This window comes from Schistosoma haematobium, chromosome 5, assembly GCF_000699445.3.
Source record: "Schistosoma haematobium chromosome 5, whole genome shotgun sequence".
NCBI classification, from domain to species: Eukaryota; Metazoa; Platyhelminthes; class Trematoda; order Strigeidida; family Schistosomatidae; genus Schistosoma; species Schistosoma haematobium.
Window position 1 is genome coordinate 11,682,809 of NC_067200.1, and position 16,425 is coordinate 11,699,233.

Genomic DNA, 16,425 nt, shown 5'->3' on the forward strand with positions numbered 1-16,425 from the left:
CTAAAACGCTTTTGATTGGCTCGTCCATAAATTAAAGTCTCGCCCAAAAAACCTCAATCAAAATTGTTTATTATCAGAAGGGTTTTTTTGTGCAGATTTTTTTTGGTGATTTTATAATTTAATTCATGAGTCAATTAAGGCTAGATCACCATGAGAAAACCTGGAAGTACTAGATGGCCGTTTTGTCCTAATATAGGACTCTTAAGCAGTTCACATTCACGATCCCACCTCGAGAGATTCAAACTCCAATACCTATCAGTCTTGCATACGAACGCTCAACCTCTAGATCAATAAGCCAGAATCCTGAGTTCAAATCTCGCGAAGTGGGATCGTAGATACACACTGCTGAGGAGTCCCATACTAGGACGAATTCAACTACAAAATTGTTTAGTTAAACAAACAAACAAACAATAAAAGATCAATTTATCAATAAACTGTATTGATTGTATCATCTGTAATGTTATTACATAATATTGAGATTGTTCTCTTGGAATAATTCAATGAGTTCACTTGTTCAAATGTCAATATTTTTTTAATTTTTAAAATCAATAGTCATTTTATTATTTGACTAGAATCTGTTAGTTAATTTCCTTTTTTTTTCTTCTTTTCAAATTTTTCTTCTTTCATATTATTATTATCATCAGGATTATGGTGGTACAGATACTAGACCAGCTGGTCCATGACCTAATTTTTGTGTATTTAATGTAGTTTTTAATGGACGGAAACCAAGTTCTTGAAAAGGTATACCAAATTGTTGAAGTTTTGATTCACATGCCAATAAAAGATCATTATGCGCCTAAATGATTTTTTAAAATAAATAATTGAGTTTAAACTAATTTGAATGTATGTAAATAATATTCATTAAAGAATTGATGTCAATAAAAAGTTAGACAACGGTAATTACTTACATCTGTTATTCGTCATGGAAGAGAATAGGCCACCCATCAGCACTCTTCATTCAACCCTATCCTGAGCAATCCTTCCCAGATCTTTACAGTTATTATTCATCCTTTCCATATCTACTTCCATTTCCTGACGTAATGTGTTCTTTGGCCTTCCTCTTTTCCGCTACCCTTCACGATTCCAAGTTAGGGTTTGGCTCGTGATGCAGTTTGGTGATCTCCACAATGTATGTTCTATCCACCTCCAATGTCTTTTCTTAATTTCCTTTTCATCTGGAAGCTGGTTTGTCATCTCCCACAGAAGGTTGTTGTTGATGATATCTAGTCAACAAACATTGAGTATCTTGTGTAGACAATTATTTGTAAATACTTGTACTGTTTTGATGATGGTTGTAGTAGTTCTGCACGTTTCAGCTTCACACAGTAGGACTGTGTTGATGTTCATATTGAAGATGTGTTTAATATTGGTTGAGAGTTGTTTTGAGTTTTATATGTTCTTCAACTGTAGGAATGCGTCACTTGCTAGACAACATTGGGTAGCTATTTCTTTTCATTTTAGCCCTTCTGAGCAGTAAGGAAACAAACATAGAATCTCATGCAGGCTCAAACTCAGAACAATCATATCTCAAAGAGAGTAAGATGCATTCAAGTCATTGGGCCGCAATTCTATGGTTTGGATTAAGTGAAAATGAGGACTCACTGACTTTGTAGTGTTTGAGTCAGTCGCTCAGTCATGTGCATCGTAGAACCTGACATTTATGTACATTGGTTCAAGCAAATGAGAGGATTTTCATTCACCCTATGCTGAATATTTTTCAACAAAATAACTCGTATTCAAGAGATCTTATAAAGAGCTACAAATCCATTCATTAATCCCTCTCTTCAATCATACAGTGTCGATTGTATAAATTATAGTTTAGATTCAATGTGACCTCGTTTCTGTTTTCATATCGTCATAAACGGAGTATCTTCATAAGACTATTCAGTCTTTAAACGCGAAAAAGTTACTCTTTAAATAATATAATACTTAAGTAGTCATTGAATATTTACCTTACAAACTCTTGCCAATTCATACTGAAGTTCTTTAATGGTACCATTTCTAGAATCTAGAATATCCTAGTAAAAAGATTTAAACAGAAATATAGGTTCATATATCTATAAAACTTTAACACTTTAAATTTTATAAATATTCATTTTTATAAGTAGTATGAAACATACCATCGAAATTTAATTTTCTTATGTTTTTAATAACAACAGATATTTACACAAAGATGGATAGTGGCTAGCAGTGGAATCCAGGACGCGCGTTCCGCCCTCTTTGGGACTCGTTAGCTGGATATACCTGCATCCCAGAGTTGATATTCACTGGTGGACTCGAACCCAGTACCACTCGCTTCAAACGTCATGGCGTTATCCACGCCCGTCCTGGATTCCACTGTTAGCCACCATACATCTTTGCTTAAAAAACTTGTGACTTAAGGCTATATCGAGGCAATCTACACAGGATGCACATATGCCAACATGAGACTGATCAGTTGCAGTCCTAAATAATAATGGGAAAATACAAGTAAAACAACACCAAGTGAATTTAGATATTTACACAATTGCTCCATGATCTTAAAGAAGAAATTCTCTTGAGAATCTGACCAATTTGTTTTACAAACCATTATCACAAGGTTTAGAAATTCGTTTGAAACTCATTACAGGAGGAGAGATAAATCTGAAATTGAAGTTTCATGCTTTATTGGAATTCATTTAGTGTATTTAGAACCATAGAGTATGTTCAAAACAAATTTATAGGGAATGTTAGTATAGACATAACTTATGTTCGTGCTGACATAGTATTCCAAGGTCAAAAGACTAGTTAGAGATTAAAACAAAGCGTCCTCCTGAAGAACGTCGATTATGCCCCTACTCAAAGTTTCGGCTTAAATGTTCATATCCACGTCAGAAGGACAATCGTATGTATACCAATAATTTGTGTATATTATACTTCTGCGTAACAACTAAATTTTTCTACTCAATTCAGTCCCTTCATTTGTGTAATCAGGTTGATGTACCATAGGAAGTATGTATTGCAACTGAATAGGACATCAGAACAAAACACATATGTGGCTAGACTACTTAACTGTATTAAGTTAAGGGTCTAGATTGTAGTTCAAGTGAATTCTAATTGTATTTCAATGATTCAAAAGCATGTAGGTTATCCAAAGACATTTATAAGCTATATTATACAACTGGATTGGTATACTTCAATCAGTATTGACTTCTAACCGTCTTAACTTCCAAGTATTTCATTGGATTTGCCAGTTTGACATTCACCTTATGTAAAACAGTTGAAGTCAATATCAAATTATTTGTTTCTTAACTTTATAAACAAATTTCGTCAGACTATGAATTTTGAAAATCATTTCTCTTCAGTCGACCATAGTGACACTGGTGAACCCAATATTTGTGTGTAACTCTAAATTGCCCATATTTTTTTGCACTAACTGATCAATTAACCACGACCAATGATGTTGTTAAGTTTGTTTTACATTGTTCTTATTCACTTCTCTTCCACTCTTTTGCGTATTGTTTTATACTATTTATTTGCATTCAGTAAACAGTTGTATTCCCAGCAATTTATAAACTTATGCTGTAGTGCAAGTTGTCGTCTGAAATATTTACATATACTTATAAAGTTTATTGTATTTATTATTATAATTACCTTACCTTAATCACTATAGCAGTTATCTACGGTTTTTTGCATTTGTTTAAACGCATCAGTTTCTATATTGTTTTGCTCTGGGTTCGGGTTTCGGTCGTTGATAAACTGTTACCAAATTTAGACACAGCTATCAGCTGTCTTTTGTACTATCGTACGTTGTAATGATTCTTTATGTTACCGTTACAGGAACCGTTTTTATTTCATACAAAAGGACGCGTTAAACACCACAGACACCTCACAATTTGAGGTTCGTAACTAATTTTTGTGTATTATTCAATAAAGAACCGCTATTGTAGACAAATCGTTGTTTTGAGAACTTCGGTTTTGCGCGTACCTTAATTGGATGACCTGGACGATTCGATAGACCTAACATATGTGCTTTATCATCATAATTTTTGATGGGATTCCCCCCATTAAGACGATTTGAAATAACAGTATTCAACTTTGTTTAATATTTTGTGAACAAAGATGGTAAACAAGAAGCATTAAATCTAGGTTTCGTACGAGTTAACAGTTGTCACGAATGGTATTTCTATAGTCTTAAGTAAAATGAAGCACAGATTCAGATTAGAAATCTTGTAAAAAAACTCTCAATCCATGACTTCCTGTTGATCACTTCTAAATTCTTGTTACTGATAGCATAATTTCATAAAGTTAATACACCATAGCTGTTGAGAAAGGAATGATTAATTTTCATCTATTTTGGGTACGGTGCTTATCCTCACTAACTGTTAACCATTCATTAAAAATCCAATAATAATATCATAGTAATCCAGTACATGTTTAATAAATTAGATCAACACTAAACCTTTATGTAATCAAATGATCTGCTCATTTATTCCCTCTCTGAATCTTTTTTCTCTTCCAGATCACGGGAATTAAATTTTCTTAAAAAAGTGATCGAAATGGCAAGTGTAGATTATGATCTATTTTTTTCTATAAATGGTTGATATTATGAGTTTGACTGGTATGGATAATCACTAAAAATTGAAAGGAACTCAATAGCTATTTTATCTTAGTATGGAATTCCTTGACTATACGCACCCAGGACCCTCTTGAATATCAGACGCAGAATCTTGAGACTTCAACACAGGATTATTGAATTTCATTGAAATGATGAACCGATCTATGTTAGACCATCACTGAAAACATAGGAGCACTGAATAACCGTTTAACCATAGTACGGAACTCATCAGCAGTATGCATTCACAACACAGTAAGTGAGAGTCGAACACTGGACCTTCAGTCCAATTTAGATCGGGTCATGATTTAAGTGAAATACAAATCATTTGTTGAACACTTAACATCATAACAGGGACTCTCTTTGTTGATGTTCTAGAAAATAACAATGTAGCATAATCTTGATCTGATTTCATGACTTAAATAATTCAAAAAATCTACCAATAAACAATCAAAGTAGTTGAAACATCTCTAAAAACCAGCGAGTATCCACACAGTCAAACTTCGGATACGTATAAATCAAACCTCTGTTTAATTACTTTCTCTTAATCGGATAGTTTTTATTGTTCAGCTTAGACCTTTAGGAGGAATAACAACTTAAAAGATAAAAGCGATTTAAATCACTGATAAAATTTCAAACATTCCTTAAAATCCTTTGGAATGTAGGGTTAACAATGTCCAGATTGATAATAAATAAAAGTAAAGAATGAAAGTAGTAAGTTATATAGTGAGATGACTTGAAAAACGTCTATATTTAGGTTTTCACTCAGTAATTAGATACTAAATATTGTACACTGGTGATTATTCATATGAATACTAAAACTTGCATTGACCGACGTCTGGTTATTATCACAATTGCATATTGGAAATCATCTTCATACTTATCAAGTTAGTTCACTTCTAGAATGTTGAAGGTCTTGATTGTGTGAAAACAGATCATAGAAGTTTGTATTTTGTAATTTTTCCAATGATTGAATGATGACAATGTATACACACGAAATGTCTAGACTACTAGATTTGACCTTTTTTTGAAAGACAAATTAGAAGTCTGTAATGACAGCTTTGGTAATGACATCAAATAGAATATACTCATGGTTTATAACACCATAAGTTTCCTCCTGAAGGAAGAACCATGGATTCTATCTTGTGCGTAGTGGCTCACAGTCTCTTGAGAAATCTTTTGTCGTAAGTAACAAAATTTATATAATGCTGATGGTTTGTTTCATTATGACAGTGAGCCCATACACTCAGGAATGATCATCTAGAAGTTTTAGGACTATAAGTCAATTACTACACTAGGATACATTACTTACTAAATCGCCGAACACAGCCTCCTGAGATTTTGTTTTATCCCAGAAATGCAAAATGATAATAGGATGGGAGTCATAGAAATGTAAAGACCATAAAACGTGAAACAATGCAGATGAAGAGCCTCACTTCTGTGAGGTTCCAATGGTGCTCAGAACGACGAAAACACAGATTAGACAAGCGCATTAATACAAACTAAGATCACATTGAAAAAGCCTAGAATGATGTACTCTAACTTTGTGACAAGAGTGATTTTTGACCCTAATTCGAGTACTTATTAAAGGACTAGTACACTACCAATTGTTGAGGTTAACTTGTCAAGCTATTGACAAACTATAAGTAGTTTGACTTTTGTAAAATTGAGAGTGGATAATCAAGTTAAAACTTGAGATTTCAATAATTTTAGCCAAAACTTTGAGGTTAATTTAATCCTAGAGTAGAAGGATTGTAACATATGAAAAAAACTTACGCCTAATTTCCTTGATACTGTTGCCATAGAGATAGGATCTAAATTACTTGCTGATAAAACTTCACTTAATTGTGCTTCTTTCTTTTCAATTGTTTCCGTTAGTGCAGTTAAACGTTTCTCTAACAATATATTCTTTAATCCACATTTCTGTTGAACTTCTTGAATAGCTAGTACAAATTTCTCATATAAATCATTACGTTCAGCTTCAATCTGAATCAAGAAATATTTGTAATTAGCATAGTCAGAATATTTTTTTGAAATACACGTTAAAAATTCATAATATCCAAACAACTATGAAAATAGTAGTATTGTCATATCAGTGACTTTAGCTACAAGGCTGAATTTTGATGGTGTCTACTGAAATAACAGATGCTTGTAATTCATCCAGTCAAGCTAGAAGCACTATGAGGAGTAAGGATATCTTAAACACAGACTGACAAGTCTACGTACTGTTCGTAAGTAGTGGTGGACAGAGAAAGCAAAAGAGATGGAAAAGGTAATAGCAACAGCCAACAATAGACAGCCTATCACATTAGTCAAAGAAATAGGTGTTAAGAACTTTCGAGTTAGTGGGAATATTTATGAGATTGGGACAACAGGCGAAACATTTTGGAAGACAGTTTAACCTGTCTCGAGTTGCCTTTCAATTCCTTACTGTTACCATACAGCATAAGCTCCTTGAGTCTTAATGAAGTAGAAAATTCATAGCTAATCTAAAGCATGAAAAGATAACAGGCTTTGATCAGTTGTTCCTAGAGATCTTTAGCGATGATAGTTCAGTTTTAGTAGTTAGATTAACTGAGATACTAGAATCTGTGAACCGCACGTAATCGCACCTGAAGGGCTTCTATTGCTGATCGTCCAGAAATTCTCTTGTAAAAGTTGCATAGAGACCTGTTTGACTAACATAATGTCCACAATATTGGCCCCAATAGCCACCTGATGCTTAACTAGGACTGACGAAGAGGAAACTCGGTGAAATCAGGCTGGTTTCAGACCGGGCTATGGGTGTACCAAGCAAAAGTTCGTCTTCTGTCAGGTTCTGGAACATAGACTCACCTGATAAATCTGGCCGTAGCTTTATTTCTTGGCCTTAGAGTAGTGTTAGATTTTGTCGATCGTCAAGTCTTGTGATAGTGTCTGTCACTAAGAGACATACCGAAGAAGTATGCTAATCATATACAGGCTTTCTACTCGAACACTACTGACTGAGTATGAGCCTACTACGAGCTGCTGTTAGCGCTGATAACATTAATTCGTATTTGCTAGGGTGGACATACATGCCAAACTCTACGTTGCATATGACTGACTGACTGAACTAGATCGATGAAATCCTAAAGTGAGTTTTGACACAAGTTACAAAAGTGACTCTTATCAGACGTCATTCTTAGTTGAATAATCAATCAACTTCTGTTAAGTTAGTGACCCATGAGATACTTGTGAAGATACCGAGAGAATGGTTGGCTTTTACCAACTTGGGTCATATGTGGATCAAGAGTTTGTCAATCAGATATCAATGAATATCAATGGATGAAATTATAAACATTCATTTTCTTAGATGGCTGTATTCCAAGTTACTGCTTACATATAAGGCCGATGCTGGTAAACTTGGGATAAAATTAAAAGGAGGGATAAACAAAGATATCGCAGCTGTCTACAATGTCACTAACTGTTAATCTGAGTCGATTTGGTAGATGGAGAATTCCAGGTAGGCATCTTTGAAATGACGGTTTGTGGGAATTCGTCATATATATACTTACGTGTTTAAATTGTTGTTCCAAAATATCATATTTCCATTCAGTACGTTTCTTTTCTTTTTCACAAGTTTTTAATAAAGCTTTAGTTTGCTAATATAAGAAATGGGAAAGAAAAATCATCCATATTAATAGTTTTTAAACCTGGGAATAGTTCTCACCAAAAGGATTCTGGTTAGCGTTTCTTTAGCTAATTCGTTTTCTATGGGGTAATTGTTATATTCAAATTAAATCGCTTGTAACAGGTTCAAAATATCATGCTAGCACTCCTAGTTGTGGTCGTTGGAGTGTCTGACACTATTACTAAGTGTTATCGGTTGACTCTATTAATAAGTTCAACCACATCCTGAGTACTTACTGAGTGGTTGGCTCACTCTTTCTCTTCCTTTCCAGCTAATTTACGTACTTTGCTTTTCATAATCCCCTATATATCTAAAGCTTTTCCAGGATAACGGTAGAACTGCCACAATACTATTGATGAAACAATCTTTCGTACTATTATTACTACTATACTACTGCTGCTACCGCTACTATTACTGCTACTACTACTATTAATTATTATCATTACCATTATCATCATTATGTTTCCACTAATAACTAGCCCAAAAACTGATTTTGCACTTCTAGTGGAAAGTTATGAACTTTGTGTCAAAGCAAATTGTGTGATAAGTTCTCAAAGGCAAAGTTTACGACGTTCGTACATTTTGGAGGCTGTAATCATTGGGTTTTAACTCATTGGTTGAAAGGTATCACGATCCACGCAAAATCTGAAAATTGTATCCGATTATGTGTAAAGTTGTCGGTGTTAGGTGCTAAAATGTTAGAAATTATTGTTGCATATGGTGTAAAAATTGTCAGTTTTTATTGAAATTCCCACAAATGACCTTTGAGTTCCGCAGAACACCACATTACTTTTCAATAAATCATGCTAATGATATTATTGGTAATTATTTGCTTCATTTCGTTGTTGTGATAAAAGCCTCATGCTTTCTTTGAATTGATCATTATAAATAATTGATAAAACAAACGAGATTATTATGTGAAACAAAGTTATGTTACTTCTCCTGCACTTTGTAAATTTAATGGTCAATGGTAGTTCAAGAACGCATCATATCAAGGAAACTCGTTCTGCTGTGCGTCTGAAAGTCATAGCCAGCAAAAACAAAAATAGTGTAAACGCATTGCTTAGCAACAGCAGTTGTTTGTTGTCGAACACTTAGGTAAGAAACCCACAGATAGAGAATGAAACTTCGCCTATCAAAAACGTTTTATGACAATTCTAACAAGATATCTTAACCCAGAAGAGTGCGTATTTTTTGACAATTAAAAGGCAATTGTTTAAATCCAACCAGAGCAAGAGCAAAAGACTGACATATGAAAGCTAATCAAAGAGCATGAATTCACTGACAGGCATTTAAACCAAAAGTGCAAACTAATGCCTTCTGACAGTCAATATAGAATAGTTAAAGTCCCGTTTAAGCTTATTTTTAAAAATGCTTACATCATTTACATACACTGTAGTTTTTTCTTTTAGGCGCATCAGGTAGCACAACAATATATCGAGTACTAGACTAAATATGCGAATATATTTCAGATTACATAAATTCTAGATGAGCTTTCCCTTGTATCGAGGGAATATAGGTCGAACTTAATTGCTCACATTATCGAAAATCTCCCTGCACATTCAAAATCCCTCCACTTTTTTATTTTAGAAATTATTAAAATCACTTGCTTTTAAAACAGTCTTGTCTTTTTCATAGTTAGCCATTTGCCTTTTCATCTCGGTGTTTTCTTCTTTAGCTTTATTTAAAGGCTCTACTAGTCGGCGGTTTTCAGCTGCTATCTCATTTGCTCGACGCTCTAAGCGTTCCTCATTCTTTTTTCGTTCTTCTAGTTGTTCCTGTATTTATAATAGAACAAGCATGCAATGGTAATTACACAGCTAAACTACTGAATAAAAGTACAATTAAAGAAAAGGAAAGAAATAAAGTTATTAGGTGTCGGTAGCTAGTTGAACTTAAATTTCCCCAGAGGTCATAATCGAATACAAATTTAATAAATGTTTTGCCTTCCAGAAATATTACTTGTGACAGTGAGATGAGCATTATTACTACTTATAAATGCTAATAATGCAAAATTCTCTTCCATTAGCAAGCTTTTATTTAAGTGTTATCACTACTAAACCAGATTTCCGAAGAATGCTAAAAGCATATCAATAATGGCTAGAAATATGGATAAAGCATAAAATGTTTGAACAGTACTTTTCAACTCCTAGCTTTTTTGAAGTAAGTGAGGTGGTTCTGAATAACGTTTAGCAATAAAAATGAAACAGCGCCTTTACGTTCATGAAAAGTGATAGCTTCTGTCACCGAATGCATCTTAGTTTGCGTTTTCATATGCTTGTGTATATATCTTTGATATATTATTCCGAAAATGCCTTAAAAAAATAAACTATAAAGTTCGCGAGTTAGAATACTTTATATTATGGTAATGAGGATTTTGTATACCAGAAAGTAAAATCTGGTAACCTGGGGGTTCAAAATTCACCATACTATGGCAATATTTTCCAGAAATAATTTAATCGTAATTTAAAAAAAGATAACGAAATCGATTGCAAAAAGTATTATGTCCTTAAAGTTAACTAGCGCACTGTCTGAAACATTTCAGACGATACGGTTAACTGAGAAAAGATTCGAGCGATGCTTAACGCCAAATTCATCTTCAATAATTGTTGAAGACATCCGAAATTGTTTACTAGATAAATCTACTAGTGATATTTTTGCCGTCGCCATTTTATATTGAAGAGATTATTATCAACAAGTAGGACCCTTCATACTTACCTTTAGTGTGTTTATTAAAGCTAGGTTATTTAAAGTAATATCATTGTAATAGTTCTTCATCTCCGCATATGATTTCTCATGACTACGCATAAGAGCATTTATATGATTATTTTTTCTCTCCTCTGTCTCATGCAGTTCATTTTTCCTTTGAAGATCAAGCTTTTCCTTCAGTTCTTTTGTATTTTTCATGTATATCTTTTTTTGTTCCTCCATCTTTCTTTCAAAATCTTTTCTTATTTCGTGCATCTAAAAAGTCTCTATTTGATCCAATTCATTTTTTTACTTCATGTTCGTGTTCTTTCTTCAGGGTTCTGACATTGTCTTCACTAGAAAGCTGAGTTTCCCTCAGCTTGATCTTCAGGTTTTGTTCGTCTTGTCTTAAAAGTCCCTGAACTTTCAAATGTTCTTCTTGGTTGATTCGAATAGCAGTTGCAGTCTCCGCTTTCAATTCAGAAATATTATTTTGGTGCTCATATAGTAGATGTTTGACCTTTTGTTTGTAAACCTACAAAGGTTCGATATATTTATGTCAAAATGTTCTTTACTTTCAGTTCTAACTGATGCCTTTCTTCAGATTCTTCCATCTCACGTTCTTTATTTCTTAGTTCGGCTGACCGATCTTCTAGTTGCTGTTTGGATATTTCCCAGAACGTGTTCACTTTGTCTCTTTCTAGCTGAAAGTAATTTCTCTCTTCTCTTTCTCTTTCTAGCTCTTCTCGAAGTCGGATGATGTGTTCTTCTAACTCTTCCTTTGTCATCTCTGTTGTTGAAACACCATCTACGACAGTTGGCGTTTTGGACTTAGAGGAAGTTGAAGACTTTTTCCCCTTCTTCTTTCCAGGCTTCTTTTTGGGTGGCTAAACATAAATAAAATCATTTTCCTTATTTTATTCTAACCATGTTCTGAGTCTTGAAAACGTTTCGTAACCGTAGTCAATACAGTTAATAGTTCAAACAACATCCAATATTTAATTTTTCATAATAGGTGAGTGGAAACCCAAAGATTTCTTCGTGCCCAATTTTTGATATCAAAAGTCTAAAAGTAACAAATGTTCAGGTTTTTTGGATATTTATTATCCGTTGACAGAGTCCAGATGACTTAATTTAGTTCTCTTCTTCCAGGTTGCTTGCGTTCCGTCATCTCTTGAATGAGTAGATTGAGAAATCGGCTGGAGATTCTTGGGTGACAGATCCTCGGAGTTTATTGCGCATTAGGAAAGTTCATATTTCACGAGGATATTGATCTTTCTTGGCTTTTTCATTCACCTTTTGGTTTCGAGCTTCCCTAACCTTGTTGAGGGGTGTTATATCCCGATAAGAATAATGAATGGTAATTTTTGGGATCCATTTATGGACCAATACTATGAGTATATTTTTATCGTATAATTGTTATGTAACTTAACTGTTCATATTCATGTCACTCTTATTATAAGCTTTAATTTGACCCATGGACTATTACTATACGATTTACCATTCTTGAGTCGTGGCCTGTCTATTAATTACTATCTCCCTCATTCACAGCCACTTTTGGCTAAATATTGTACAAACGTTGTTCCATATTTTTTGGTAAGTTGTGGTCTGTCTAGTTGATATATAAACCGAGTATGTTTGAAATAAATGATTCATATCGCTGAGGCTGAGGCTTGTGTTTTGGAATTATCTGGCTGGGCTAGGCGGGATCAGAACTTTAGATTGCTCTCACGTGTTTTACGCGTCTTTGGTCCGATCGATAAGTCACTGCTCCCCACTTGGCGGTCACAAGATGTAACAAGAGGGGAATACTCCATCAGGTCTAATATTATTTCTTTGCATCTCGCAAGGCGTAAATCACCTCTTACTCAGGGCAGATCAATGTTTGGAGGTTTACCTTTGAGGTCGTTACATACACGATGACTAAAGCATTCACGGATGCCTACCAGGAGTGGATCATTGAACTATTTCAGGCAGATATAAGTAGCCTTTTAAATAGGTGCGAAAAAGTCGTACCATTTTATAGTCTTGTTCTTACTAAGAGTTTTTGAGGAATGATGAATATATTTACGCCTAATTGCGAGAAAGTCCTTCATAATGCCTACAATGTGTTAGAATCTTTAGATCTAACAGCATATCGTTGATCCATTGTATTCAGGTCATGAGTTATTTTGACTCCTAAGATTTTTTCAGGGAGGAATTATGCCAGAGACGTCCAATGAGTTATGTGGTTACTGCTGTCGTATACCTTATGTGCAGTGTAGCCCAAATGGTTGAATTGAAAGGTGCCTAGACACTGATGGATGTTCAACCATTGTCATCATTAATTACTTCCCACCATAATTTATTACTTTTGACGTAAAATGCTATTGAATATTTGAAGATATTCCAAGGGTCATGGTCATCTGAAATAAATAATAGTCGTTTTTTGCCCTACACACGTCAAGGTACCGGCTTTCAGGACAGAAATTAAGTTATTATTCTCACTCTTTGTTATTAACTAACCAGGAGTTATTTGGTACATCTAGACAGGTGTCACTTAATTCCTTATGATTTCATATCCTAACAGAAGTATAGTTAGCAGTAACCATTTCCACACATCCCTCTTAACGATATACAATAGTCTAGAATGAGCCGTAGCAGACGAAAACTACAGTGTTGGCCTACTTGAGAACTTGCCTAGTGATTCTAGACACTACCCAGTTCAAACCACCTCATACAACTCTTGGTTACCCCACCGCTTTGTCACACAAATCGCTTCGTCCATTTTGGCTCTCTTCCTCTTAACAGTGTTGCTATGAGGTCTCTAACCGTGGATGGATATATTTCTTACTGGTTAAGGTTACCGTCTGTATACTCTGGCCTAATGGAGGGTGAAAATTTTCTCCATGATTACAACTGTTCACAACTACAATAGCTCATTAACTGACTCTCATAACCACAGATATATGTACCGCATATCCATTCAACTCACTCTACATCACCTATTATCCCAGAACAAGCTTCTTTTTTCCATCAGAAAAATCGCTAAATCACATCTCTCCAATTTACTATATTACTAAAAAGTCGAACGAACCTGAATTTAAAACCACACTCCCTTGCTAAATAATATTCAACATACCTGCTGATCACTGCCTGATTTTTTACTAGATAAAACGGCTCATCTATGCACTCTGGTGCTTTCAAGCAACTCTTCACTTGTTCAAATAACGGAAGTTTAATTGTCCTCAAATGTTTTAGGCTCATAGCTTCTGACATACTTGTGTAAACTCTTCCTCCATGAATAAAGCTCTAAAGTGGAAGACGATGTTCCCATATGTGCATCTGGAAACATGAGAGATGAAATCTAAGGCGATACTAAACTCAATAAGGTACTTGACTCGATATGGTTACTGTACACACTTTTGGCTATAAAATACCAATTAGATGCATGTGTTGTACTCCAAACACACACAGTTCAGCTGGTACTACTTATGTGAACCATTTGCCAAGACAGCCCCCACTAGATTTCTCATGAGAAATTATTTACTATGATTTCAACCTATCAAGCGTCAACTGGCAGAAACACTCTAGTCCATAGTGATTTGAAAACATACTTAGATCCTTAGACATACATGGTTGGCACCAACTAATGCACCTGCCTACGCGATACTATGCTTTTCTCAACTCAATATTCTGTCACAATGTCACGCCGACATCCGTAGTGGTCGGCAATAAGTTTCACAAAGGCGATGATAAGATAGTCTTTACCCAAAGCCCGCATATATACAACAATCGAGATAAAATATCCACGGTCAAAATTCAAACGAACGACAAAAGCTCAAGAAATCATCATCATCAAGTATACACCAATACGCAACAATTTTGCCTTAGATATATTCGTGGCGGATGAGTTACATGGGCTTATAATACTTCTTGATGAATCCTTCAACTGTGTTAGTTTACAGATACATTAGAAAACATCATAGCCTTACTAACATACAATGGGCTCTCTATAAGCCCAATTCACGTCGGAATATGAATTTCCGCTTTTCCCTCTTTGTCGGAGTTGTATTAGACTCTCCCTCATGACTTCATGTCCCATCTTAGTTTTTATTTAGAGTAAACAGGTAATTCATTGAACCTATTGCTACTGCGCAGCTATGGTCAGTCTCAAGAAACTCACACCACTATCCCAACTAGTCATCGCGCGAACCTTATAGTTTTCATTTTTTGAGCCTGCAAACCACCACCTGACTCAAGTAGGACAAAACACTTTTAACACCATATTAATCATCATATTTGTAGTACTTTTATTAATTTTATTTGAACACATAAATATTGGTACAGGAGGGCACCAAATATGTATGCGCCAGACATTTTCACTAGCACTATATTTGTGCGTGGGGTATGCTACTGCCCGGGCGCCCAGACCAAACCAGGTGGTTATCTTAGGGGGTCACTCCCCGAGCCTTTGACCTAAAGGTCTGACCCACAAGGCAGTAGAGCATCGTAAGGAGATGTAGTCCCATGGTAGCCGGTAACCAAAAATTGGTTCATGCGCCATTTGTTCCCCCAGGATACTGGAGCCCATGTGCACCATTGATTTGGTTTGGGATCCGGTTAAAGCGGCTCTTATTCGCTTTTCGTCTTCTCAATTTCGTGAACGACACCCCTGCCACGAGAAGGCAGTGAGTAGGACTTCGCCGGGAGAGGTTGTATACGCGTGGCCATGTGAGAGCATTTCGAGAGGGAGGGCGGGCTCACTCTCGGCCGTACCAGGGCATTTGGGGGCCATAGAGCCATAGAGCTAATTCTGGAACACAAACCTAAATTGTGCGTTTGTCGGGGTCAAAGCTTATACCAAGCTCCTTACACTCATTACTTCATAACAACGATAAACTTGCTAAACTATTCGACTACATAAATATTTCGCTATTAACTCCCATGAATATTCCACTGTGAATCTTTCCTGATTTACTGGTGTCGCGATTCAACGACTCTACTGTGTCTGTATCCTATCCGTAAACTTTTTTTGGCTGTAGGTAACCGTCGTTCTGTCGACAGAAGAAACTAGACTAGCAGTGAATAGGTCTGTAGCGACCGAACAACCAATATTCGGTTGGAACAACGGACTGACGAACCCTAAATTTATTCGATTAAACCAGACCAAGTTCCTCTGTATAGCTCACAACGCGTCTTTGAGATACTCGTATTATATTATATCAAAACACAAATTCTGTGCTCAATATAAACGGTTCTAATTAAGAAAACAGAACAAATTACATCAAAAATACAAAATACCTCAAACGGTACAGCCTGTGCTATACAGTCAGAAGTTTCTCTAACGCAAAGTAGCGCGCTAAACAATGAAAGAGACAGTTAATACTAAAGGGTTTGATACCTGAGAATCAACACAAATATTCCCAATAAGATGGGATCAAATATCTATCAGCAGGGATTGCAGCAATTCTCCCAAGCAGACAGTCAGAAGTTTAACAGTCACAAACTGAACCACGCCATGACCTTGAGC

The 16,425-nt window shown here is 35.3% G+C and overlaps 1 protein-coding gene across 1 annotated transcript; it reads right to left on the reverse strand.

Moving 5' to 3' along the window:
- Positions 1-419: 419 nt before the first annotated feature.
- Positions 420-11,878, reverse strand: GAS8 (Dynein regulatory complex subunit 4). The gene is made up of 9 exons (XM_035730020.2): positions 11,841-11,878; positions 11,489-11,800; positions 11,227-11,448; positions 10,944-11,189; positions 9,836-10,003; positions 8,110-8,196; positions 6,350-6,559; positions 1,953-2,018; positions 420-796 (listed from the first exon to the last, which is right to left on the reverse strand). The coding sequence occupies exons 1-9, from the start codon at positions 11,841-11,843 to the stop codon at positions 647-649; spliced, it is 1,464 nt and encodes a 487-aa protein (XP_035589286.2). The 5' UTR covers positions 11,844-11,878; the 3' UTR covers positions 420-646.
- Positions 11,879-16,425: the final 4,547 nt, after the last annotated feature.